This window comes from Mirounga angustirostris, unplaced genomic scaffold (genome assembly GCF_029215605.1).
Source record: "Mirounga angustirostris isolate CCGP_5_RB_7025 unplaced genomic scaffold, mMirAng1.0.hap1 SCAF_7, whole genome shotgun sequence".
NCBI lineage: Eukaryota > Metazoa > Chordata > Mammalia > Carnivora > Phocidae > Mirounga > Mirounga angustirostris.
In genome coordinates this window covers 39516178-39541916 of record NW_026991715.1, presented here as the reverse complement: position 1 = coordinate 39541916, position 25739 = coordinate 39516178, and the positions used below count along the sequence as shown (strand labels likewise).

General features: G+C 37.3%; 1 protein-coding gene across 1 annotated transcript in view; it reads left to right on the top strand.

The window, feature by feature from the left end:
• The window catches only part of LARS1 (leucyl-tRNA synthetase 1), a 73434-nt gene extending 47825 nt beyond the window's left edge, over positions 1-25609 (top strand). Inside the window, exons 23-32 of the mRNA XM_064596110.1 lie at positions 6301-6484; positions 7510-7600; positions 8797-8937; positions 10161-10301; positions 10549-10659; positions 13299-13409; positions 16355-16459; positions 17313-17408; positions 20701-20833; positions 25220-25609. Coding sequence (XP_064452180.1) covers positions 6301-6484; positions 7510-7600; positions 8797-8937; positions 10161-10301; positions 10549-10659; positions 13299-13409; positions 16355-16459; positions 17313-17408; positions 20701-20833; positions 25220-25425 — 1319 coding nt within the window. The 3' untranslated portion in view covers positions 25426-25609. The remainder of the gene's footprint in view (positions 1-6300; positions 6485-7509; positions 7601-8796; positions 8938-10160; positions 10302-10548; positions 10660-13298; positions 13410-16354; positions 16460-17312; positions 17409-20700; positions 20834-25219) is intronic.
• The last annotated feature ends 130 nt before the right edge of the window (positions 25610-25739 follow it).

Genomic DNA, 25739 nt, shown 5'->3' with positions numbered 1-25739 from the left:
AAAGATGCTTGATGGAATGAACAGCAGGCTAGAAGAAGCAGAAGAATGAATTAATGACCTAGAAGACAGAGTAACGGAAAGTAATCAAACTGAACAAAAGAGGAGAAAAGAATTATGCAAAAAGAGAATAGACTTAGGAAACTCAGTGGCTCCATCAAACGTAATAACGTTTGTATTTTTAAATAATCTCGACGCCCAACATGGGGCTCGAACTCACAACCCTGAGATCAAGAGTTGCATGCTCCACCAACAGAGCCAGGCAGGTGCTCTTACAAGAGACTCATTTTAGACCTAAAGACACCTGCAGATTGAAAGTGAGGGGATGGAGAAACATATGTCATGCAAATGGATGTCAAAGGAAAGCCAGAGTAGCAATTCTTATATGGACAAAATAGATTTTAAAACAAAGACTATAATAAGAGTTAAAGAAGGATACCATATAATAAATAATAAAGGGGACAGTCCAACAAGAAAATGTGAGCATTGTAAATATGCACCCAAATACATAAAAAGCTAGTAACAAACATAAAGGAACTAATTGATAATAATGCTATAATAGTAGGGGACTTTCACACCCACTTACATCAATGGACAGATCATCTAAACAGAAAATCAACAAGGAAACAATGGCTTTGAGTGACACACTGGAATGGATGGATTTAACAGATATATTCAGAACATTCTCTTCTAAAGCAGCACAATACACATTCTTTTCAAGTACACATGGAACATTCTCCAGAATAGATCACATATTAGGCCACAAAAAAAAGCCTCAACAAATTTAAAAAGATCGAAGTCATACCATGCATCTTTTCTGACCACAATGCTATGAAAGTCAGAAGTCAAAGCTAGAAGTCAATTACAAGAAAAAAACCTGGGGCGCCTGGGTGGCTCAGTTGGTTAAGCGACTGCCTTCGGCTTAGGTCATGATCCTGGAGTCCCGGGATCGAGTCCCACATCGGGCTCCCTGCTCAGCACGGGGTCTGCTTTTCCCTCTGACCCTCTTCCCTCTTGTGCTCTCTGTCTCTCATTCTCTCTCTCTCTCAAATAAATAAATAAAGTCTTTAAAAAAAAAAAAGGCAAGAATAAAACCTGGAAAGACCACAGATGCATGGAGGTTAAATAACATGCTACTAAACAACGAGTGTGTCAACTAGGAAATAAAAGAAGAGATAAAAAAGTACATGGAAACAAATGAAAATGAAAACAACGGTTCAAAACCTTTGGGACAAAGCAAAAGCAGTTCTAAGAGGGAAATTTATAGCGGTATAGGCCTACCTCAAGAAGCAAGAAAAATCTCACATAAACAACTTGACCTTATAGTCAAGAACCAGAAAAAGAACAACAAACTAACCTTAAAACCAGCAAAAGGAAGGAAATAATAAAGATTAGAGTAGAAATAAATGATAGAGAAACTAAAAAAACAATAGAACAGATCAATGAAACCAGGAGCTAGTTATTTGAAAAAAATCAATAAAATTGATAAACCTGTAGTCAGACTCATCAAGAAAAAAAGAGAAAAGGCCCAAATAAATAAAATCGCAAATGAGAGAGGAGAAGTAACAACAAACACCACAAAAAATTAGAATATTATGGAAAACTCTATGCCAACAAATTGGACAACCTAAAAGAAATGGATAAATTCCTACAAACGTATAACCTCCCAAAACTGAAACAGGAAGAAATAGAAAATTTGAATAGATTGATTACCAGCCAAGAAATTGAATCCGTAATAAAAGAACTCCCAACAAACATAAGTCCAGGACCAGATGTCTTCATGGGTGAATTCTACCAAATATTGATTGATTGATTGATTGATTGATTGATTTTATTTGTAAGTGATCTCTATACCGAATGTGGAGCTCAAACTCACAATCCTGAGATCAAGAGGCACATGCTCCACCGACTGATCCAGCCAGGCGCCCCTCCCACCAAACATTTAAAGAAGAGTTAATACCTATTCTTCTTATACTATTTTTTTTTAAAAGATTTTATTTATTTATTTGACAGAGAGAGAGACAGTGAGAGAGGGAACACAAGCAGGGGGAGTGGGAGAGGGAGAAGCAGGCTTCCTGCTGAGCAGGAAGCCCGATGTGGGGCTCGATTCCAGGACCTTGGGATTATGACGTGAGCTGAAGGCAGCCACTTAACTGACTGAGCCACCCAGGTGCCCCTCTTCCCATACTATTCTGAAAAATAGAAAAGGCAGATCTTCCAATTTATTCTGTAAGGCCAACATTAGCCTGATACCAAAACCAGATAAAGACACCACAAAAAGAACAAGAAAGGCCAGTATCTCTGATAAATAGAGATGCAGAAATCCTCAACAAAATATTAGCAAACTGACTCCAACAATATATTAAAAAAAAAAAAAAACATTCACCATGATCAAGTGGGATTTATTCCTGGGTTGCACGGGTGGTTCAGTATTCACAAATCAATCAACATGATACATCATATCAGTAAGAGAAAGGATAACCATATGATTGTTTCAGTAGATGCAGAAAAAGCATCTGACAAAGTACAACATCCATTCATGATAAAAACCTTAAACAAAGTAGGTTTAGAGGGAACATACCTCAACATAATAAAGGCCTTAAATGAAAAATCCACAGCTAACATCAGCCTTAATGGTGAAAAGCCGAGAGCCTTTCCCCATAAGGTCAGAATCAATACAAGGATGTCCACTCTCACCACTTTTATTCAATGTAGTACTGGAAGTCCTATCCACAGCAGTCAAACAACTTGCAGATGATATGGTACTGTATATAGACAACCTGAAAGACTCCACCAAAAAACTGCTAGAACTGATACACGAATTAAGTAAAGTCTCAGAATACAAAATATATCTACAGAAGTCTGTTGTGTTTCTATATACCAGTAATGAACCGGCAGGAAGAGAAGTTAAGAAAACAATCTCATTTACAATTGCACCCAAAATAATAAGAAACCTAGGAATAGACCTAACCAAAGAGGTGGAAAACCTGTACTCTGAAAACTATAAAACACTGATGAAGGAAATTGAAGATCTCAGAAGGAAATGGAAAGATATTCCATGCTCATGGATTGGAAGAACAAAATTTTTTTTTAAATTTTATTTATTTATTTGACAGAGACACAGCGAGAGAGGGAACACAAGCAGGGGGAGTGGAAGAGGGAGAAGCAGGCTTCCTGCAGAGTAGGAAGCCCAATGTGGGGCTCGATCCCAGGACCCTGGGATCATGACCTGAGCCGAAGGCAGATGCTTAATGACTGAGCCACAGAAGAACAAATATTTTTAGAATATCTCTGCTACCCAAAGAAATGGCTAAAATCAACAACGCAAGGAACAACAGGTTTGGTGAGGATGTGGAGAAAAAGGAAGGCTTGTGCCCTGTTGGTGGGAATGGAAAGTGGTGCAGCCACTGTGGAAAATACTATGGAGGTTCCTCAACAAGTTAAAAATTGAACTACCTTATGATCCAGTAATTGCATTACTGGGCTTTTACCCCAAAAACACAAAAACACTAAATTCAAAGAGATACATGCACCCCTATGTTTATAGCAGCATTGTTTACAATAGTCAAGATATGGTAACAGTCCAAGTGTCCATCAATTGATGAATAGATAAAGAACATGTGGTATGTATACACACACACACACACACACACACTCATGCACACTGGAATATTATTCAGCCATAAAAAGAATGAAATCTTGCCATTTGCAACCACATGGATGGAGCTAGAGTATAATATGAAGTGAAGTAAGTTGGAGAAAGACAAATACCATATGATTTCATTCATGTGGAATTTAAAAAACAAAACATGAATATATGGTGGGGGAGGAGGCGATGGAAAAAGGGAGAGAGAGAGGGAAAGAAGCCATAAGAGACTTTTTTTTTTTTTAAGATTTTATTTATTTATTTGACAGCCAGAGAGAGAACACAAGCAGGGGGAGCAGCAGAGGGAAAGGGAGAAGCAGGCTTCCCACTGAGCAGGGAGCCTGATGCGGGGCTTGATCCCAGGACTCTGGGATCATGACCTGAGCCAAAGGCAGACGCTTAACGACTGAGCCACCCAGGCGCCCCAAATATTTTATTTATTTATTTGTTAGAGCACGAGCAGGGGAAGGGGCAGAGGAAGAAGCAGACTCCCCACTGAGCAAAGAGCCTGATGTGGGACTCAATCCCAGGACCCTGAGATCATGACCTGAGCTGAAGGCAGATGCTTAACTGACTGAGCCACTCAGGTGTCCCCATAAGAGACTCTTAACGATAGAGAACAAACTGATGGTTACCAGCGGGGAGGGGGGTGGGGAGATGGGCAAAATACGATGATGTGGATTAAGGAATATGCTTATTGTGATGAGCACTGGGTGATTAAAGTGAAAAAAAAAAAAAGACAGGTACGGGAGGCAACTGGAAGGAGCTCTCAATTATCCAAGCTAGAACAATTTAAGAAATAAATTGATAGTGTTGGATTGTAACCCAGTGAATAGGTTGAATATTTGTGGGTCCATATGGATCTAAATAGTAGTTGAATAAATGAGTAAGTGGGGGAGTAGGGGCAGCTCTTCCTTTCCGAAGAGTTCATATTAATAAATGTATAAAGACTGAGTGAAATACAAAATCACCATTAGGCAAAAATTACAGTAATAATTGTTATAGGCAAGATCTGCCAATGGTTGCCAAAATCAATGGGTGTACGTTTCTGGAAGAAACAAGATATTTGTATATTCTCAGAGTATTTCTGCCAAGATTTTTTTTTTTTTTTTAAGATTTTATTTATTTATTTGACACAGAGAGACACAGCGAGAGAGGGAATACAAGCAGGGGGAATGGGAGAGGGAGAAGCAGGCTTCCCGCGGAGCAGGGAGCCCGATGCGGGGCTCGATCCCAGGACCCTGGGATCATGACCTGAGCCGAAGGCAGACGCTGAACGACTGAGCCACCCAGGCGCCCCTGCCAAGATATTTTTTTAATCACAAAAAGAAAAACAGTTTATAGTCGAGAAAACTTGACAGACACTACCTCAGTGATGAAAGCTTGCAGCACCAGTAATTAAGTCGCATCAATATCATGTACCTCCCTGGTAGTGACGCCCTGAGAAGACACACAGCATCACTTTTGGGATATTCTTGCCAGAGGTTCATAAGCTCAGTCTAATCATGAGGAAAATCAGACAAACCAAGTTTGGAGAAATTCTATTAAATAACTGACTAGTACTCATCAAAAATGTCAAGGTCATGAAAGACAAAGACTGAGGAACTGTCACAGATTTGAGGAGACCAAGAAGATAAAATGATTAAATGCAATGTAGTTTTCTGGATTGGCTCCTGCAACAGAAATAGGATATTAGAAGAAAAACTGGTGAAATTTGAATAAGGTCTATAGTTGTACTAATGTTAGCTTCTGGTTTTGAAACCATGGTTATGTAAGTTGTTAACATTAAGGAAGCCCATTAAATGGTTTATGTCTATTCTCTTGCTGTCTTTGCACCTTTTCTTTAAGCATAAAATTATTTCAAATAAAAAGAAATGTTTTGAGCTTCTTGTATATTGGAAAGCATATTTAATGCATCCATAACTTAATGTTACATGTTCTCATCTTCCCCCTTTTAGGCACAAATGGTAAACAATACATACTCTTCTGAACTTTTCCTTTTTCACTTACCACTTCATATTTGAGATCACTCCATATTAATACATAAAGAGTTTTCCACACTCTTTTGCAGCAATACAGTGTTCCATTGGAAGGATGTCTTGTAATTTAATCAGGGTCTTTTTAATGTTTTTTTCAATATTTTAGAATGGAAGATTTTGGTTGAAAAGTAAAATTTTGTTAGAAAACTTAGGAGCATCTGCTTTTAGAAAGAAGAAATTAAATGTATTTTTGTATATGTAAGGCACCAGTGTGTTCTCTCATGCATTAAAATACAATATTTTGCTGCCTCCAAATGAGGCTGAGATGTTGATAGGGTTCTGTATTTCCAGGTTATCATTTTCTTCCTCTCCTTCATTCAAGACCACTTTACCTCATTAACTCAACCAATGTGCCTGGGAAGAAGTATGTATTGATGCTAAATGTATGCAAATCAATACAGGTGATTCACATATTTGAACAACATTGTGGATCCTACTTTTGGTGGCTCTTATTTTTGTTGTTGATCCATGGCGGTCGTTTAAAGCATCTGCTATTTCTTAATTTCGATGTAGGTTTTGCAGTATACCCACCTGCAAAGTATACCCATCGTTGATAGTCATTAACCACATTTCTTCTTCCTCCTCTTCTTCTTCTTCATTGTCGTCCTCCTCCTCCAGGAATGCGTTTGGCTCTGGCTGATGCCGGTGACACTGTTGAAGATGCTAACTTTGTGGAAGCCATGGCCGATGCAGGCATCCTCCGTCTGTACACCTGGTTGGAGTGGGTGAAAGAAATGGTGGCCAACTGGGACAGTCTGAGAAGTGGGCCTGTCAGCACCTTCAATGATAGAGTTTTTGCCAGGTAATCTGTCGACTCCAGCCCGTGGTACTTTAGAGTTGCCTAGTCCTCCTGCACTTTTAAGTTTTTTTTTTCCCTCCTAAAATAAATTAGATGTTAATAATAGCTACTGTTCATTGCAAGCTTACTTGTTCTAGGTACTCTGCTAAGTGCTTTGCATCCATTATCTGATTTTAGCTTCACAGCTTATATGATAAAGATATTATTTGCTCTATTTTATAGTTAAAGAAATTGAAGCTTAGAAAAATTAAGTATTTTATTAAATGCTTCAAAGCTAGTGATTTCAGTTGGGGGTTATGAATTTGCTTCTTTCTCATAACCATTTTACCATGCTGTCTTGCATTAGAGAAGGGCAGCATGGTTAAATGAAAAGTAGATTCGAAGAAAAAGAGAAATGTCAATTTTTTTCTTTTAAAAAACATTTATCATCATCTTTGTATCAGGAGCCATCTTAAGAACTGATTCCCATTACAAAGGTGAATGGGACTTGATCCTTCACTCTGGTTTAGCAGGAGAAGAAAACACTTATCGAACCCATTACAAGTATAGTTATAGGGATAGAGGGAATTTACAGGAGATGGCATGTGCATTCTGGGTTTCTTGAAAAATAAATGGATTTTTACAGGGAGAGGAGAAAGCCATGGAAAGAGTGATATTTATTTGAGGTACAGTATATGGAGGGTAGAGTAGGAGATCAGACACATTGGGGCCAGATTAGGCTAAATTATGAAAGGCCTTTGGTAGCATGAGAAAGTTTTTTTTAATATCCAATGTCACTTGTTTAAAATGCAGCAAGTAAACCTGACCACCTTTGTTAAGCTAGCATTTTGGGCTTCCTAATAAAGTTTCCATCCAGAAACTTTTAGACAAGGACATCGTTAACTGTGTTGCAGTTAAGTGGTTTTGTGGTTGAGTGGTCTTAAATGTTTCAGGCGTTGTTCCTGTTTTACTGTTCACTAGTATATGGGGCAGTTTTTTATATCTTTGTGTACTTGCATTTAAACTCAGTTTTTTTCCCTATTCTACAGTGAGATGAATGCAGGAATTATAAAAACAGATCAAAATTATGAAAAGATGATGTTTAAAGAAGCTTTGAAAACAGGGTTTTTTGAGTTTCAGGTAGGCTATTCTTTTAGTAGTTATAAAATATGTTAGTGTGGATATGATGTATTTCACCCTTTTTCCTTCCTGCTATAATCTAAAGTGGAGACTGAAAATATTGCCAAGCAATTTTTAAATTCTTCAGTGGATTGTGGTTTTATTATTTTTTATTTATTTATTTATTTATTTATTGGATTGTGGTTTTAAATAATTTTCTTTGATCCTCTATTGTGTTTATTTAAGTATTTCTGTTTCTAATTGAGCTATGAGTTAATAAAGAGGTTGAATCTACAAATCAGCCACATTTTCCAGGAGAACATTTTTATTTGTTATTTTTCAAAGATTTTATCCATTCATTTGACAGAGAGCACAAGCAGGGGGAGCAGCAAGCAGAGGGGGAGGGAGAAGCAGGCTCCCCGCCGGAGCAGGGAGCCAGACATGGGGCTCGATCCAAGGATCCCTGGATCATGATGACCTGAGCTGAAGGTAGACACTTAACGGACTGAGCCACCAGGTGCCCCTGGGAGAACATTTTTAAATTGATAAAACAACGGCAAAATTGTAACTAATTGCCTTTAGTTTGAAACCAAGCATTTTCTGATGTTTTCCACAAGGTGTCAGTGTTTCCTTAAGTTTGGCAGTTCAAGGGCTTCAAAATGTAGGTTTCCTCAATCAGTTTTGTAAAATATCACATTGGGATTTATGTAACTTGGTTTTCATAGATGTGGTTAAATAAGGATAAGTGCTGAACATAGCAATGTGTCCTATTTATAGCCTTTTTGATAATATCTTTCTTATAGGCTGTTCAGAGTATCATCAGCCCTTAATACACGTGCAACTTCTATGTCTGTTACAAAATGTCTTTTTAAAAAATTTTTCTTGAGAATCATTAATACAAAACCATAATATCCTTTGACAAGGATTGATGAACATTTAATTGCAAGTTGTTAAAAATGTAAAACCAGGGCACCTGGCTGGCTTAGTCGGTAGAGCTTTTGACACTTGATCTCGAGGTTGTGGGTTCGAGCCCCACATTGGGTGTAGAGATCACTTAAAAAAAATGAAGTAAAACCTTTATGAGAATTCATTATGGAATTTTTGAAAGACTAAAGGCTTAAAAATGCATTAAAATAGAGGCACTGGATTTTTTTTCTTTTAATTTTATTTTAAAGAAGTATGGGGAGAAAAATGGCAAATAATTTCACATCTTACAGGCTGCGAAAGATAAATACCGTGAATTGGCCATAGAAGGGATGCACAGAGACCTTGTGTTCCGCTTTATTGAAGTTCAGACACTTCTCTTGGCTCCGTTCTGTCCACATTTGTGTGAGCACATCTGGACACTGCTGGGAAAGGTACCTGTATGTGGTTAAGATGTTGTGGGCTGTTTTGATTTGGCCTTATTAAATAAATACAGTAATAATGTTACTTAAGAAGAAAAGACTGAAAAAAATATTTCAGGAATAATGTTGGATTCATCATCTTGTAATTATTACAACAGGTTAAACTGAAGCTACTTCCTCTTTAGACAGATACATCGTGTGTGTGCCTTTATTTATATACACACAGTGGATGTATTTTAAAAACATGTGACTGCATTTTGTTTAGCTCATAATTCTTGTTAGGAAATGTTAAAGTACATTTGAATATATTTAAAAAATACGTTTAATTTGAATACATGTATAACTAATACTGTTTTTCCAACTGTTAAAAAGATGAAAATATTGAGAATGATATAAATGGCTGTTATGAGCAGCTTATAAACAAAGATGGAAGTGTATATTTGCATAAATATTTTTGTTTTATATAAAATTTCTGGCATATGTAGGGCTGCATATTCAGGGATATTGTATTAGTCTCCTTACTGTGAGGATAAATGCAATTATTTCTCCTAGGCTTGTAGATAAACAGATTGGCTGGTTTAATGATTTCTTTTCATCTTTATTAGTCAGGCTCTTTTGTATTTTTTAATGCATGAACAGTGTAAAAATGTGCTCGTGATGCATATACCAAATAGCTGTACTTTCAACTGTATGTATTAATAGGATAAAAACTGAGAGTATATAAATTTATGTAATAATGATTAAATTTAGGCAAATTAGCATTACATAATTTTCTTTGAAAGTGAGCATATGTGTGTGGGTATTAATGCACTTGTACAAATGGATGCTAATTAAGAATGTAGAGTCAGACTTCACAGCTTGAATTCTAGGGAACATTAGATCAGGGGCTGTGGAAGTGGTTATGGGTAGTCAAGTTTGAACTCCGAGCGCGCAATTACAGATGGTAGTCTTGGTATGGAACTGTAATCAAGAACCATAAAATAGGGTGGGAGGATGGGTTAGCCTGGTGGTGGGTATTGAGGAGGGCACATTCTGCATGGAGCACTGGGTGTTATGCACAAACAGTGAATCATGGAACACTTCATCTAAAACTAATGATGTCATGTATGGGGATTAACATTCTAAGAATAAAAATAAAATTAAAAAAAAAATGTAAATAGAAAAAAAAAAAAAAAGAACCATAAACTAGTTGTGTGGCTTTAATTCCACTGAACTTTTTTTTTTTCTCCTTAAAGCCTGACTCCATTATGAGTGCTTCATGGCCTCTGGCAGGTCCCGTGGATGAAGCCTTGATACGTTCCTCACAGTATCTCATGGAAGTAGCACATGACCTTAGATTGCGACTCAAGAACTATATGATGCCAGCTAAGGGGAAGGTGAAGGCATTTTTTTTTTTAAAGGTTGTTGTTTAAAGTGATTAGTCAGGTAACATTTACTAGTAATGAAAATTAAGACCACTATCATTCAAATGTGTCTGGCTCTCTTTACTGCTAATGCAGTTTTGGAGGATGTGTATGCTTCTTAATGTTAAAGTCAATAGTGGTATATACCGAGAGAGGGATCTTTCATTTTTGGTGTATACAAGAGTGATCAAATGTTTTTTCCCTTTCTTTTGCCCTGTAGAAGACTGACAAGCAGCCACCTCAGAAACCTTCACATTGCACCATCTATGTGGCGAAGAACTATCCTTCTTGGCAACATACCACCCTTTCAGTGCTGCGTGATCACTTCGAGGTGATGCTCTCAGCAGACGTTCCCCCAGCGTTGTTGTGTCCTGCCTGTGCTGTTGTTGTTTTAGGATGTTGGCAGTGTCTGAGAGAAGGAAGACAGGCAACTTCGTGTAGTTACCCTTAGGCATGGAGTGTTTTTTGTTAGCCGTGCTGGCTCTTAAGTGGTTGCTGAGGGAAAAGTTGCCGTCTTTTTTATCATTTCTGAAACTTTCATACAAAAATATAGTGGATCTAGTCATATGTAATTAAAAGGTGTGGGACTTTCTCATATGTGGTTAAAATTATGAAGCAAAAGGACTGAGTTTGCCATTTGGGTTTGTTCTGACTTGAACACTGGGATTCATGAAGCCTTCACCTCATTATGTTTCAAAAAATTTGAAGCTTGGCTTTTGAGTGATTTAAAACAAAATGATTAATTTAACAATTACCTATAGAAATAGAGAGCTGAATGTTTTTGGCTCTGTCAGGTAAATAGCTGTTAAATATGATTGTTGTGTTTAAAGGAAACTCAATATTTAAGCATAGTTCTAAGTTTTCCTGAAGAAAAAAATCCATCTACCTTTTTTCTTTCACATTCAAAATATGGAAACAAAGTATATGTTGTGGAATTTTTGCTCATGTTATTAAGAAGAGGTATCCATAGACACAAATTGTTAAGGTGCACTGAAAGAAGAGAAGGAGAGAGAGAAAATACAGTGATGGGCAAAACATAAAGTGGTAACTGAAGGAAAATCCTTAGCTTTGATTTTTGAGAACTTTATTGAGATTTTGTTTCAGAAATTTTCATAATTAAAAAATACTCAGAAAAACTTTTACATTTGGAAATTTGATGGAAAGAGAAGAGTGTTTTTGTATTCCTCGTGAGCTTATTTTTATGGAAAGCTACTTCATTTGATTGTGTATAATCAAAATAGAATTTAGGGGCACCTGGGTGCTCAGCCGGTTAAGTGTCTGCCTTCGACTCAGGTCATGATCCCAGGGTCCTGGGATCAAGCCCCACATCAGGCTTCTTGCTCAGTGGGAGCCTGCTTCTCCCTCACTCTCCCTCTGCAGCTCCCCCTTCTCATGCTCTTTCTCTCTCTCTCTCTCTCAAATAAATAAATAAATGAAATCTTAAAAAAAAAAAAGAAAATAGAATTTAGTCTTTAGAATTGCTTGCAGATTTTGACGTATGGCAAGTAAAAAAGTAAAAGCCACTTTGGTAGGTAGAAAAATGATATCATGCGTTAGTGGGTTACATATTCATACCAGCATTTTCAAGGAAGTGGTCAGAACTAAATATAGAATGTAATGTCCCAGATGTATAAAAATGCATCTTTTATTAAAAACTGCTATTCTTTTAGAAGTTACAGTTTTATTTAGTAATTATTGACTAGATATATGGTTTCAGAGCAACATCATTTTCTGGCATTATTTGGAATGATCAGTTTTCTTTTAAATTTTTGTTTGTTTTCATCCAAAAGAACTGAAAGAATGTTAGCTTATGATCAAGGAAGATATTCTTATGTTGTATGTGGCACCTTTTTGGTGGTATAAGGAAAAGCAGTGTTTCCTACCCTCTTTTCTCTTTCATATGTATTTCAAAGCAGCACATTGACAAGTGGAGGAAATATTTTTCCCCTGTACTTTAGTAAAGGTTAGAATTAAAAGTAAACGTATTATTGGAAGTCTTAACTATACAACACTTTTCATTTAGATTCATTCCCAACCTTTGGCTTTGATGCCATGCTTTTTACAATAAGGAGAAAATAAGTCACCCAAAATTCTGAAATAGCCACTTGCTTCATTTCTCACTCTGTAGAAGGGTACAGTTGTGTTTGCAGAAATGAATTTAAATTCAGGCAGCACATTTGGGACTCTGTGCATATTAATGATACATGATACAGGCATTTATTTGTGGCTAGATAGAAATGATACTATTTTTTTTTTTTAAAGATTTTATTTATTTTTTAGACTGCGAGAGAGAAACAGCATGAGAGGGGCAAGGGTCAGAGGGAGAAGCAGGCTCCCCGCTGAGCCGGGAGCCCCATGTGGGACTCGATCCCAGGACCCTGGGATCATGACCTGAGCCGAAGGCAGACGCTCAACCATCTGAGCCACCCAGGCGCCCAGAAATGATACTATTTTTAACAGGTGGATAGCCAGAGACTTTTTTTTTTCTACCTTAGTGGTAACAGTTTATAAGGAAGAGTATTCAAAAGCAGACATTCTATAAATCTTGTATAATAGTGCAGTTTTCATTTTGATATGACTAGTGAAGTGTTTTTACAAGTTTAGAGACAAACAAGATCTTTATAAGACTGTTTTGTTTTCTCACCCAGTGAGATCTAATGTTACAATCCTGGAGGTGTTCTTAGTGTAAGGAAAAATTAAATATTCAGCAGGATGCACCTGTTTTCTCCTTTACCCTAAAAAACATGTATCTTTTAACTTTAGAGGGAATGGGAGACTCCCTTCTATATTACACGTTCACCTTTCACTTCCCCAGGATGTGTGGGGTTGCTCCCTATTCTACTGTTTTCCAGCAGACTGGTCAAGGCCACCATTCTGTGTCTCGCTGACTTCCTACGTACAGGCACATCTACTATTATGTGTTATCTTTAAAATATTTTTCTCCACATTCTTCCCCAATGTTTTTTTTAGGCCAACAGTGGAAAATTGTCTGATAACAAAGTCATTGCTAGTGAACTGGGCAATTTGCCAGAGTTGAAGAAATACATGAAGAAAGTGATGCCGTTTGTTGCCATGATTAAGGTAAGCTGTGGACTTCATGTAGCTAGGACTCTTTAGATAGGATAGTGGAAGGAAGGGGAAAACTTTGGGTATAGTCTCTCCCAGGAAATCTGCTAAAAATAGTACTTTTTGATCAGTAGTTGTGAGAAATGAGTGATCATTTTGGGGGTTTATCTGTAAAATTGCTGAGTATTTGGAAATATGCATTATGGAAGAAAAACTGATTTGGAATTGCTCACTAAATGATTGTCTTCATGTTCTACCTCCTTTTCTGTTCGGCAGGGAGGCGTATTCTTTTGGCTTACATTAGGGTGTTTTTATTAGATCCTGTTACTGGAACAAAGATACTACATTTGTATAGGTTTAGCTTAACAGGATAAACATTGTTTATCGTGGTTAGACCGGAGTTTCTCAACAGTGGTCCTATTGATATTGTGGGCTGATAGTTCTCTGGTGGGAGGCTGCCCTGTGCATTATAGGATGTTTAGCAGTGTCTTTGTCTTCTACCCACTAGATGCCAGTAGAACGTCCTCCTCACCCCCTCAAGTTGTGACAGCCAAAAATTCTCTAGTCATTGCTAAATGTCTCTGGGGACATAATCTGCTCCCCCCCCCACCTCTCCCATTGAGAATCATTGCATTAGACTCAGCTTTCTTCATAGAAATAACAAATTTACTTGATTTCTTAGAGAAACAGAAAGAAGGCTGTATGTTGCTTAAGATCTCAGGCTCTAGGGTCAGACAAATCTTGGTCCAAATCCTTTTTGTCTGTCACTTCTTAGCTTTTAGACCTTTGACAAATCACTTAAATTCTCTGGGTCACATGGTTTTTCATCTATAAAATGAGGAAATTAATAGAACCTACATTTTAGGAGTGCTGTGAGGAGTAAATGAAATAATGTATTTAACACACTTTAATATTTTCTCTCAAAAAGTAGGCTCAGTGAATGTTTTTTTAAAATGTAAATTAGTGGGTCTTCCAGGCTGCTAGGAACATAGTGGTTATTCTTGTAGTTTAGATTCATTCTTGAATCTTCTAAGCTATAGATGCCTGCCGGTGACCAAAACTTTTAGCTTGTCCTGTATGGAGTAGATTATATTCTTAGGAAAACCTTTTTGCTCTCCTAGACTAGAATCAACTCTCTGAGATTTATGGTCTTTGAAGTTTCAGAAATAATTTAGAGTCTTGGATTGACTTACACCTATCAAGTTATAATATATCTGCTGATATGCTCGTAATTCATTGGTTCCCTACTTTAGCTAGTGCCATTGGTCAGAATGCCAGATTCATTGTCAGTTTGTGGATTCAACAAAATATCTCATTGTGGGGTGGGTTTTTTTTTCAAGATTTTATTTATTTATTTGTCAGGGAGAGAGAAAGCGTGAGCGAGAGAGCATGAGCAGGGAGGAGGTGCAGAGGGAGAGGGAGAAGCAGGCTCCCCGCTGAGCAAGGAGCCTGATGCGGGACTTGATCCCAGAACCCTGAGATCATGACCTGAACTGAGCTGGCAGATGTTTAACCCACTGAGCCATCCAGCTGTCCCAAAATATTTCATTGTTGATTGCAAAGGCAATTAAGTTTGATGATGTACTTTACAGATTCCAGTGAAACTGATTTGAAAAGTTCAGTAGTTAAATGATACTAGATTCAAGAGTTGGCTTTTAGGGGCGCCTGGGTGGCTCAGTTGGTTAAGTGACTGCCTTCAGCTCAGGTCATGATCCCAGGGTCCTGGGATCGAGCCCCACGTCGGGCTCCTGGCTCAGTGGGGAGCCTGCTTCTCCCTCTCCCTCTGCCTGCTGCTCTGCCTACTTGTGCTGTCTCTGTCAAATTAATAAATAAAATCTTAAAAAAAGAAAAAAAAAGTTGGCTTTTAGAAAACCGTGTTAGTCTGGTTCAGTAGTAATATATTTTTTTCAGTAATATTGGGTATGTGCTAGGCATATTAGTAGTTTGAAACTTTGCAAAGTATTTTGTAAATCTAAGAATAAGAAAATGGCTTCTAGGACTTTTTCAGAGGAAAAGAAACAACTTGGACAGTAAATGAGAAGAGGGAATATTAGGAATCATGTCAGGTAACTTTCATGTAAGTGCAGTGCATGCTAGGCAGTTAGTTATACTTGTGCATATGAACTTGGATCTCGAAGGTCACATTTTCTTTGGCAAATACTTTGTTTCATGTTCAAGAAAATTAAGAATAAATTGTTTTTCATATGCCACAGGATTATTTCAGTACCCATATGACTTAAAAATTTTTTTTGATTTGTAAAAATTTTGTGTTTATTATTAATTCACTCTTCTCTGAATTAGCTTTAAAGTTGTGTTATCTTAGAAAATTAAAAAAATTTTTTTTTCTTGGGCGCCTGGGTGGCTCAGTTGGTTAAGCGACTGCCTTCAGCTCAGGTCATGATCCCAGGGTCCTGGGATCGAGTCCCGCATCGGGCTCCCTGCTCTGCGGGGAGCCTGCTTCTCCCTCTCCCACTCCCCCTGCTTGTGTTCCCTCTCTCGCTGTGTCTCTCTCTGTCAAATAAATAAATAAAATCTTAAAAAAAAAAAAAAATTTTTTTTTTCTTTTTGGTTACCTAAAGAGATTATTTCCGCACATTTGTTTGATTCCTTGTCACAGTGAATTCTTTGGATTTGCATATTAATTCATTCTAAATAAACAATGATAAAATCATATTTCTTTTTTTTTTCATATTTCTTTTATAAATGAAAACCTTGTCCTTCCAGTCTTTTCAGTGTTGCCTTAATCTTATCATACTTCAAGTGATAATTATTCTGAGCCAATAATTTCATTAACAAGCAAACATAGATAAGGGAAACCATGAGTCCAAGGCCTTTCCTTTAGCTGTTCAAATTTGAAGATTTTATCAGTTGAGAGAAGAATGATTACTTTGAAGGAAGTGGATTCTTTTCAATGTATCCTTAATATGATTTTTATTTTTCAAAACTGTTTTGGCTATTAGGAAAATCTGGAGAAGATGGGACCTCGTGTTCTGGATTTGCAGTTAGAATTTGATGAACAGGCAGTACTGATGGAGAATATAGTCTACCTGACCAATTCCCTTGAGGTAAGATGGGCCAAGGATTTAGTTAACTATAGTAACTATAATCCAGTTCTTTTGTTTTATAATAAAGCTTTTTGTGAACATCTTCTTTGTTTAGTATCTTTGCCAAATATACTTGTCAAAAATATTTTTGGAGGGAAAGAGATTGGGTGGGTATACAAGTTTCAGGAAGAAAAAAATAGTGTGATCTTATTCCATTTATCAATTATTTTATACATAAAATCTCTCTTATTATGGAAGAATTACTTCTTTTTTTCCCCCTTCTCGTTTATACCTCAGATTTACAGAATTGACTTAATTAGAATCCTTTGTTCATGAGGTATTATCATAGGTCCATGCCTGACCCTGTTTTGTTTTGTTTTAAAGTTAGTAATGTAATGAACGTCCCGAACTTTATCTATTCAAGCGGAAGCCTTTTATGCTGATCTCATTTTCTCTTATACAGCAGATAGATGCCAGATTTCATTATAGAAAGTGGTGAACATGACTATATAAATAATAATACTGTGAGACAATTAAATAATTGATTATAGTTTTCCTTTAATGTTTGTATGGAAAATAATAAAATTGCACACTGTTTTCTTAAAACTTTTAATTAAAGAATTTTTTTTTTGATGGACATGTAAATGATTTAGTCTCTTGCTCTTCAAACAATGTTATGCCATGGGAGCATTTGATCCTGAGTTTCAGAGTGCTCTCTCAGTCCTGTCCTGTGCTTGGCTGGTTTTCTGAAGAATGCACAGATCATTTCATGTTAAGTGGAGAACCTAGTTTTTGCTCCTTGGGGAAATGCGGTGATGATTAATTTCAATCATATTAAGTGATACTAATGACTTTCATTTTCCCTCCTATTTAGCTAGAACACATAGAAGTCAAGTTTGCCTCCGAAGCAGAAGATAAAGTCAGGGAAGACTGCTGTCCTGGGAAACCACTTAATGTTTTTAGAACAGAAGTAAGTTGAAAGAATCTCACTGAATCATTGCATTTTAGAGCTAGAAGAGACCTTAGATATTACATCCAAGCCCATCATTTAAAGATGGAAGAAAGTGAGGTGCAGAGACGTGAAGTGATTGCTTTGGTCTAGACCACATAGTTTGTTAGAATGAAGCTGGGTTTGAGCTCTTCTAATTCCCTGGTTGGCACTATGCTCACTTTCCTTTGCTCTTATGAGTGGCATCGGATGTTATTGTGGGTTTAAAATCAAAATATGATTTTTAAAACCTGAATTTTTTTTTTTAATTTTAATTCCAGTATAGTTAGCATATAGCGTTGTATTAGTTTCAGATATACAATATAGTGATTCAGCAATGCTATACATTACTCAGGGCTCATCATGATAAATGTACTCTTAGTACCTTTCACCTCTTCTACCCATCCCCTCACCAGCTCCCCTCTGGCAATCATCAGTTTGTTCTCTATAGTTAAAAGTCTGTTTTTTTGGTTTGTCTCTTTTTTCTTTGTTCATTTGTTTCTTAAAGACCACACATGAGTGAAATCATATGGTATTTGTCTTTCTCTAACTGACTTATTTCACTTAATATTATAATCTCTAGATCCATCCATGTTGTTGGAAATAGCAAGATGACATTCTTTTTTATGGCTGAATAATATTCCATTCTGTATATAACACATCTTCTTTATCCATTCATCAATTGATGGACACAGGCTCCTTCCATAATTTGGCTGTTGTAGATAATGCTGCAGTGAACATAGGAGTGTATATATCCTTTGGAATTAGTGTTTTCATTTCCTTTGGATAAATACCCAGTAGTGGAATCACTGGGTCATATGTTAGTTTGATTTTAAACTTTTTGAGGAACTTATGTACTATTTTCTAGAATTGCTACAACAGTTTGCAGTCCCATCAACAGTGCACAAGGGTTCCTTTTTCTCCACATCCTCACCAATACTTGTTGTTTGTTGTGTTGTTGATTTTAGCCATTCTGACAGGTGTGAGGTAGTATCTTTTTGTGGTTTTGATTTGCATTTCCCTGATGATGAGTGATGAGCATCTTTTCATGTATCTGTTGGCCATCTGGATGTTTTCTTTGGAAACATATCTATTCATGTCTTCTGCCCATTTTTAATTGGATTATTTGTGTTTTTAATTGTGGTTATTATTGGTATTGAGTTGTATTAGTTCTTTATATATTTTAGGTACTAACCCTTTATCAGATATGTCATTTGCAAATGACAGTCAGTAGGTTGTCTTTTAGTTTTGTTGGTTGTTTCCTTTGCTGTACAGAAGCTTTCTATTTTGGTGTAGTCCCAATAGCTTATTTTTGCTTTTGTTTCCCTTGCCTCAGGAGACATATCTAGAAAAATATTGTTACAGCTGATGTCAGAGAAATTACTGCTCTGCTCTCTTCAAGGATTTTTATGGTTTCAGGTCTCACATTTAGGTTCTTAATCCATTTTGAGTTTATTTTTGTATCAAAACCTGACTTTTATTAAAAAATAGACTGGAAATTGAAATGTAAGGTTTTTCTGAAACAGTGAAGAGTAGCTTTCATGCTTTATTTATTTTTTTTAAGATTTTATTTATTTGCGAGAGAGACAATGAGAGACAGAGAGCATGAGAGGGAGGAGGGTCAGAGGGAGAAGCAGACTCCCTGCTGAGCAGGGAGCCTGATGTGGGACTCAATCCCGGGACTCCAGGATCATGACCTGAGCCGAAGGCAGTCGCTTAACCAACTGAGCCACCCAGGCGCCCCGCTTTCATGCTTTAGATGAGTCTTGGTTTGATAATGTTATTCAAGACTTTTGACTTCTGGCATAAACCAGATTGATGAATCATCTTATGCTATACTAGAATTGCTTTTTTTTTCCCCCTTATTTTTTGGCCAGTATTGGTGAAGAAAAGCAGATTTTGGAGTTTTGGGAGATTCTCTTTATTTAGTCTCAAAAAATCCATTGCCCAGTGGAGTGCAATTGTGAGAACCCATAAAATGCCCTACTTTTCTTGAGAAGCGGAGGACTTATAAGTATCCTATTACTTTTACCACATTTAATTGAAAATGCAACAAAGAGGGGGCGCCTGGGTGGCTCAGTCGTTAAGCGTCTGCCTTCGGCTCAGATCATGATCCCAGAGTCCTGGGATCGAGCCCCGCATCGGGCTCCCTGCTCCGCGGGAAGCCTGCTTCTCCCTCTCCCACTCCCCCTGCTTGTGTTCCCTCTCTCGCTGCGTCTCTCTCTGTCAAATAAATAAATAAAATCTTTAAAAAAAAAAAAAAAGAAAATGCAACAAAGAGGAAAAGCTTATTTTGAAAGAATGAGGTAATCATGATCATGAATATCTGCTGAATTTATCATCGTATTATGAATATTCTCATTACATTAAAATACGGTGGCTTTTTAAAGTGCAGGCCTTCGGCTCATGGATAGGTACATGAAATAGAGCTCCCTATACAAATGTTTCTTTTCTTTTTTTTTTCCTAAGATTTGTTTATTTTAGAGACAGAGAGAGTATGCACACACATGCATGCGCAAATGGGATAGGGACAGAGGGAGAGAGAGAGAAGCAGACTCCTCGCTGAGCACAGAGCCTGACCTGGGTCTCCATCCCACGACCCTGAGATCACAATCTGAGCCGAAATCAAGAGTTGGGTGCTTAACCAAGTGAGCCACCAAGGTGCCCCACTGATAGGTTTCTTTCGAGCTACTTTAAAACGTTCTATTAAGCTACTATGTCTTTAAGTCTTTCATAAGACTTAGTTGACTTTTTCCACTTAAAATAATGAGCAGGGTCTTTGACTATATAGCTTATATAATGTAGGACATAGTATGGCGTATGACTGAGTTTAATTCTGGCTCTGCCTCTTATTGGCTATGTGACCTTGAAGTACTTTTTTTAATGTTTCTGGTTCTCAACTTCTCATCTGTGAAAAGGGGTTTTAAAGAGCTACCTTTCAGGATATAGGAATAATGTCTATAAATTGTTTAGTACAGTGCCTGGTACACAGTAGAAATTCAATAAATGATGGGAGTTGAAGAGGAGAAAATATAATTACTGTTATTATCCATCATCAGTATTGATATATGTACTCAGAGTCATTTTTATCTAGGCATTTGGTTGTAAGCATGAGCTTTTGTACATTTTCTCTTTTATATTTGAGTATCCCTTGGTCTTGATTTTAGAATACCAGAATTAAATTTTTCATTGGGCATTAAAAATTGAGCAGAGATTTTCTCTCCCTCAGCAGTATTCAAGTTTAATTTCATATAATTTCTCTTTATTTTCCTAGCCTGGTGTGGCAGTTTCCCTAGTGAATCCCCAGCCATCCAACGGCCACTTCTCAACCAAAATTGAAATCAGGCAAGGAGATAACCGCGATTCTATAATCAGGCGTTTAATGAAAATGGACCGAGGAATCAAAGGTAAGTGGTTTCCCTGAAATGCACATTTGGTAGTAGTTTGTGGATAGGATGAGTTCTAAGCAGAGGGAAGAAAGAAGAGTAACTGGCCTGCTTAGGGACAGCAGTGTCATGTTGTGCAAAGAATACTAGACTCCGAATCAGGAAACCTGTTTTCTCTTTGGGACATTGTGGCTGTGTAGCTTGGTGACTTAGCCATGTCACTTAAACTCTAAACTGATCTCTCTTTCAGTAAAATGAGGATAGTGGATTAGATACTTTTCTAAGTCTCCATCTAGCTTTCAAATTGTAACAAGCAATTTCTATCTCTTAGAGGTTTTTAGATTGAAGGCACACATGTACTTAATATTTTAAACTAACCTGCCTACTAGGTCTGCTCCTGGGGAAGGAAAAGAGAAACAGTAAAACTTGTTGAGTGTTTGCCATTCATTAGCCATTTAATCCTTTAACTTCCTGAAAATGGAGAGGATATTTTCATTCCCTTTTACAGATGATGACATGGAGCTCAGAAAGGCTAAATAACAAGGGAGATTTCATTCAGGTATCCTGGAGCTGGAATTCAAATTCAGGTCTTTTTGACTCCAAAGCTTGTGTTCTTTCTTCTAAACAATGTGTTTTCAGCTAAAATATGTAAATAATCTTAATTTCTTATCAAGATTAAGTCTAGATCTTCCATGATTAGATTTAATATAATAATTTATAGTTTCTTTTTTTTAAATCACTCAGCCAGGTCTGAGGCTGAGCGGGGTGTAAAGGGAGTTAGTGTATCTCTTTATTATTTTTCTTCCAAATTATAAAGACAAATTAATCTTGAGATTCCCTGTTTTGCATTCTCTCTCTTTTCTTGATGGCAATCAAGAGTTGATTGGGTCACATTCTATCAGTATAGAAATTTTCTGAAAAGATTTAGAAATCCAAGACAGTAACCTAATTTATGGAACTATATTCAGGTCAGCAATATTACATTAACATAGAAGACTTAAAATAGCCCTTTGGAATTCATTCTACAGGTATTTTTTTGTTCTCTTGAGGTCATTCATACATCTTCTGTGGACATTTCTTGAGAGACTCTCAATATAGCGTATGTAGTATATATGTGGAGACTCCTGTGTATGTACTAAGGCTTTGGGGACTCCACAGAGTACTGTTCATTAGGAGGCTGCATCTAGTGAAAGAGTAGGGTCGAGCTATTCAAGTACATGATCACAATCTAAAGAGGAACTGCTCTGTACAGTAAGGGAGATATAGGTAAAGTTGATAGCACAGAAGAAGATGCGATTATTTCCAGCTGTGGTGATCAGGAGTGAATCACAGAGAAAATAACTGTTTGGATGCGACCTTGGAAGTTATACCTGGGGGGGGGAAGAGGGAGGGGAAGGGCATGTCAGCGGGAGGGATGCTCTCATGTTTTGCTGTGTAGGAGCAGCATATTAGGGCTGGGGATTTTTCATTTGTAAACACTTTTTTAAATTGTAAAATACATGTAACATGAAATTAACCATTTTAGTCCTTCTTAAGTGTACAGTTCAGTGGTATCAAGTACGTTTACATTGTTGTGCAGCCATCACATTATTCACCTCCAGAACTTTTTCGTCATCCCGCACTGAAACCCCGTATCCATTTAATAACACCTTGCCATTGTCCCTCCCTCTAGTCCCTGGTAACCACTGTTCTACTTTCTGTCTCTTTATATTCAACTATTCTAGATACCTTATATAAGTGGAATCATGAAACAGTGAATAAGTGGCTTAAATTGCTTAGCAAAATGTCAAGGTTCATCCATGTTGTTATAGACATATATCATGTTCTCTTGGTAAACCAGGTAGTGCCATTCTTAGAACTTTCAGGCCACAGAAAGCAGAATTTGGAAACTTTGAAATATGAACGTACAAGGAAGCCATCTTGTGGCCTTCCATTTGGCTGTTCTATATTGCATCTATTCGGTCATGAGACGATTTTGTAATAGGTAGAACTCTTATCTTTGAAGAATATTGTGGTGGGTTTTAAAGAAAATAGATAGTTCTGTGGACCCACTGGGTAGGATTATTATGAAGTTAGAGCATGTAATAAGATGTTTTCCTATATTGGAAATTGTATTTTGTAATGTTACAACTGCCTCCCTTTTAAATATGCTCAGATACAGGACTGATGAGGTTCTTCAGAATTGTACTGAAATGTGTTTTCTGTATCTCATCTTTTCTCACTAAGCTTCTGGCATAATTCTTACATCCTTTGTCATACTAGCTGTGAATAATATTATCATAAAGTACTTAAGTTTGATGTTCGTAGCTGCTATGAATTTTCGAAAATGGATAGAAATGTTAGGGTGGAGTTTGAAATTGATACTCCTTCAAGTATCTGCAGAAGAGCTCTAACCTTGAGACTTCTTCAAAAGCCCTCAGGATGCTTTGATATATAAGGGGGCTAAGTATATTGAGTGTATGAGACGGGAAGGGAGTGAAATTCAGTAACATATTTCTCATTCTGTTTGCTGCAATAGCCAGTAAGTTGTCCAATTAGTGCCAATTGCATTGAGGGTGATTATGATCTAGGTCCAGGAGGAACTGGAGTGTAACCATCATTTCTCTCCACAAAGGCCACTGAGCAACTATTTGATGATAATGACTTTAAATCACTCCCAGCCCATGCCGCATATGAACTGATAACATGGAGGTGAAAGGCTGCATTTCACATTATCATTCCCTAGGGACTGTCAGTCAGTTTCATCTTTTCTCTAAGTGCCTTAATTCTTGTGTAGTTGCAGACTTAAATTTCTGCATTTTCAATGATGAGAGAGGTCTGCAATAAGAAAAGAGAGTAAAACCACTAAGAAAGCTCCAAGAATTATTGGCAGTAATGAGCTATATGGTGAAACATCAAATATGTTTTGTCACTTAGATGCCTGATTGAGTATTAAGGCTTCTTTGAATAGTTTGATTCAGAATTGCTGGGAATGATGAGGGAGTTCTGTTTCAGAAAGGAAGGGGGAGAGAGAGAGAGAGAAGGATAGAGAAAGAGAGCGAGGGGGGGGGGAGGTGCAGATCTGCAGTAAACGTCTTATGCATAAAATCTCCTGGCAGAATTTCACACTGCTTCCATAGCAAAATATTTAGTATCACCAGTGTGCATGTTGAAATGTAATAGCTGTTAAAATGAATTGTATTTTTTCCCCCAAATAAGACTGTCTGGCCAGGTTTGCCTTCATAGTAGTCTTGGATAATTATTCTGTAAGCTTCAATATCCCTACGCTAAACGTAGTCTTTCAGTCTTTGTTTCCCAAAGAGAATATAATGCCTGGATAACTTGTACTCCTGCCATAGCCACCAGCTGCATTAATGTCTGCTTTTATCTCTTATCCCTCTCATGCTAAGCTTCATACTCTCAAGGCAGCATGGGGGAGTGTAGCTCATGGACCACCTAGCAATCTGCTTTAGAAAGGGGTGCGAACTAATTCAGAAAATACCTTCTATTTCTGTGGATCGAGTTAAGTATAACTAGCCATGCTACACGTAGAGTGAGATATAAACCCAGAATCAGCATTTGTAGTCACTTATGTTGTTTTTCTACCATATAAAATAAAAGCATTTGATGTCGGGATGCCTCAGAATTGCTGAAATAAATAAATTTTTTTTCAGGCTCAGTTGTTGGCAGGATTGTTGGATCATAAATTTGTTCAAGGGCCAAGTGCTTTCTTTGCCAGGAGCCATCTTATCAGCTCGCACAAGAGCAGATCAGGAAAATCTCAAGCAGGGCAGGGTTGGAGTGCATCCAGAAGCTCAAAACTCAGAAAGCTGTGCCCTTTTCCCCGTCCTTCTCCGTCTCTCCTTGTCTCTCACCAGCTTGTCTCTCACCAGCTTGTCTCTCACCAGCTCACCAGTCTCTACCAACACTTTTCATCCTTGGAGCAAAACAAGGAACTGGTAATGCTGTTTCTTAGAGTAGTAATTCTTTCTCTAGAAGTATCTTTTGAAAAAAGCTACGACTCTCGCCATTTTAATGTATCCCAGGAACCAAGACAAGAAAGAGAAAGAAGTTTTAGACCTACTAATATTTTGAAAATTGGTTAATTGAAGCATATAAAAAGTGATTTGAGAAACCATATAGGATAATGCTCAAAAATATACTCAATCCTTCCTCGTGGTTTATAATTCAAGGTGAGGTGTTACATAGAATCTCTGCCTCTGAGTCTTTGATCTGGGTAGAAGCTAACAGGAAGATTTGTTAGATTTAGCTCTGCTTTCTGAAATTGAGTCTTATTTAATAATCTCATGAAAATATCTTTTAGATAAACAACCAGTGTGTTTAAAGCTTGAATTGTCAGGCTCAGGCATGGGTTTGAGGCAGTGACTGTAATTAAATGCTCATATTGATCATCTTTTTTTGCTATAGACCTTTCTAAAGTGAAGCTGATGAGATTTGATGATCCACTGTTGGGGCCTCGGCGAGTTCCTGTCCTGGGAAAAGAGCACACTGGGAAGACCCCCATTTCTGAGCATGCTGTTTTCCACGTGGACCTCATGAGCAAGAAAATTCATCTCACTGAAAATGGGCTAGGGGCAGATATTGGTGATACAATTATCTATCTGGTTCATTAAACTCATGCAGATTGGAGATATATCCTGGTTTCTGGGGATGTGACTATTCTGTGTCTACAGATTGGGTATAAGGACCTTAGGCTGGACCTTAAAAGACTTCATTTCTAACCATCAAATTCTGTAATCATAGTTACACCAAGTCATCTTGGAATCCTAACCTAATAAATTTTTTTTTTTCTTCCTTCTTGGGACTTCTGAGAGAAGTAGTTTGTACCATACTTTTTTTTCTTTCTAACAAACCATTGCTATAAAAAAACAACAACAAACTATTGCTATTTCCCAGAAGCTTCTAGTCTTTCAGATTAATACAAAAA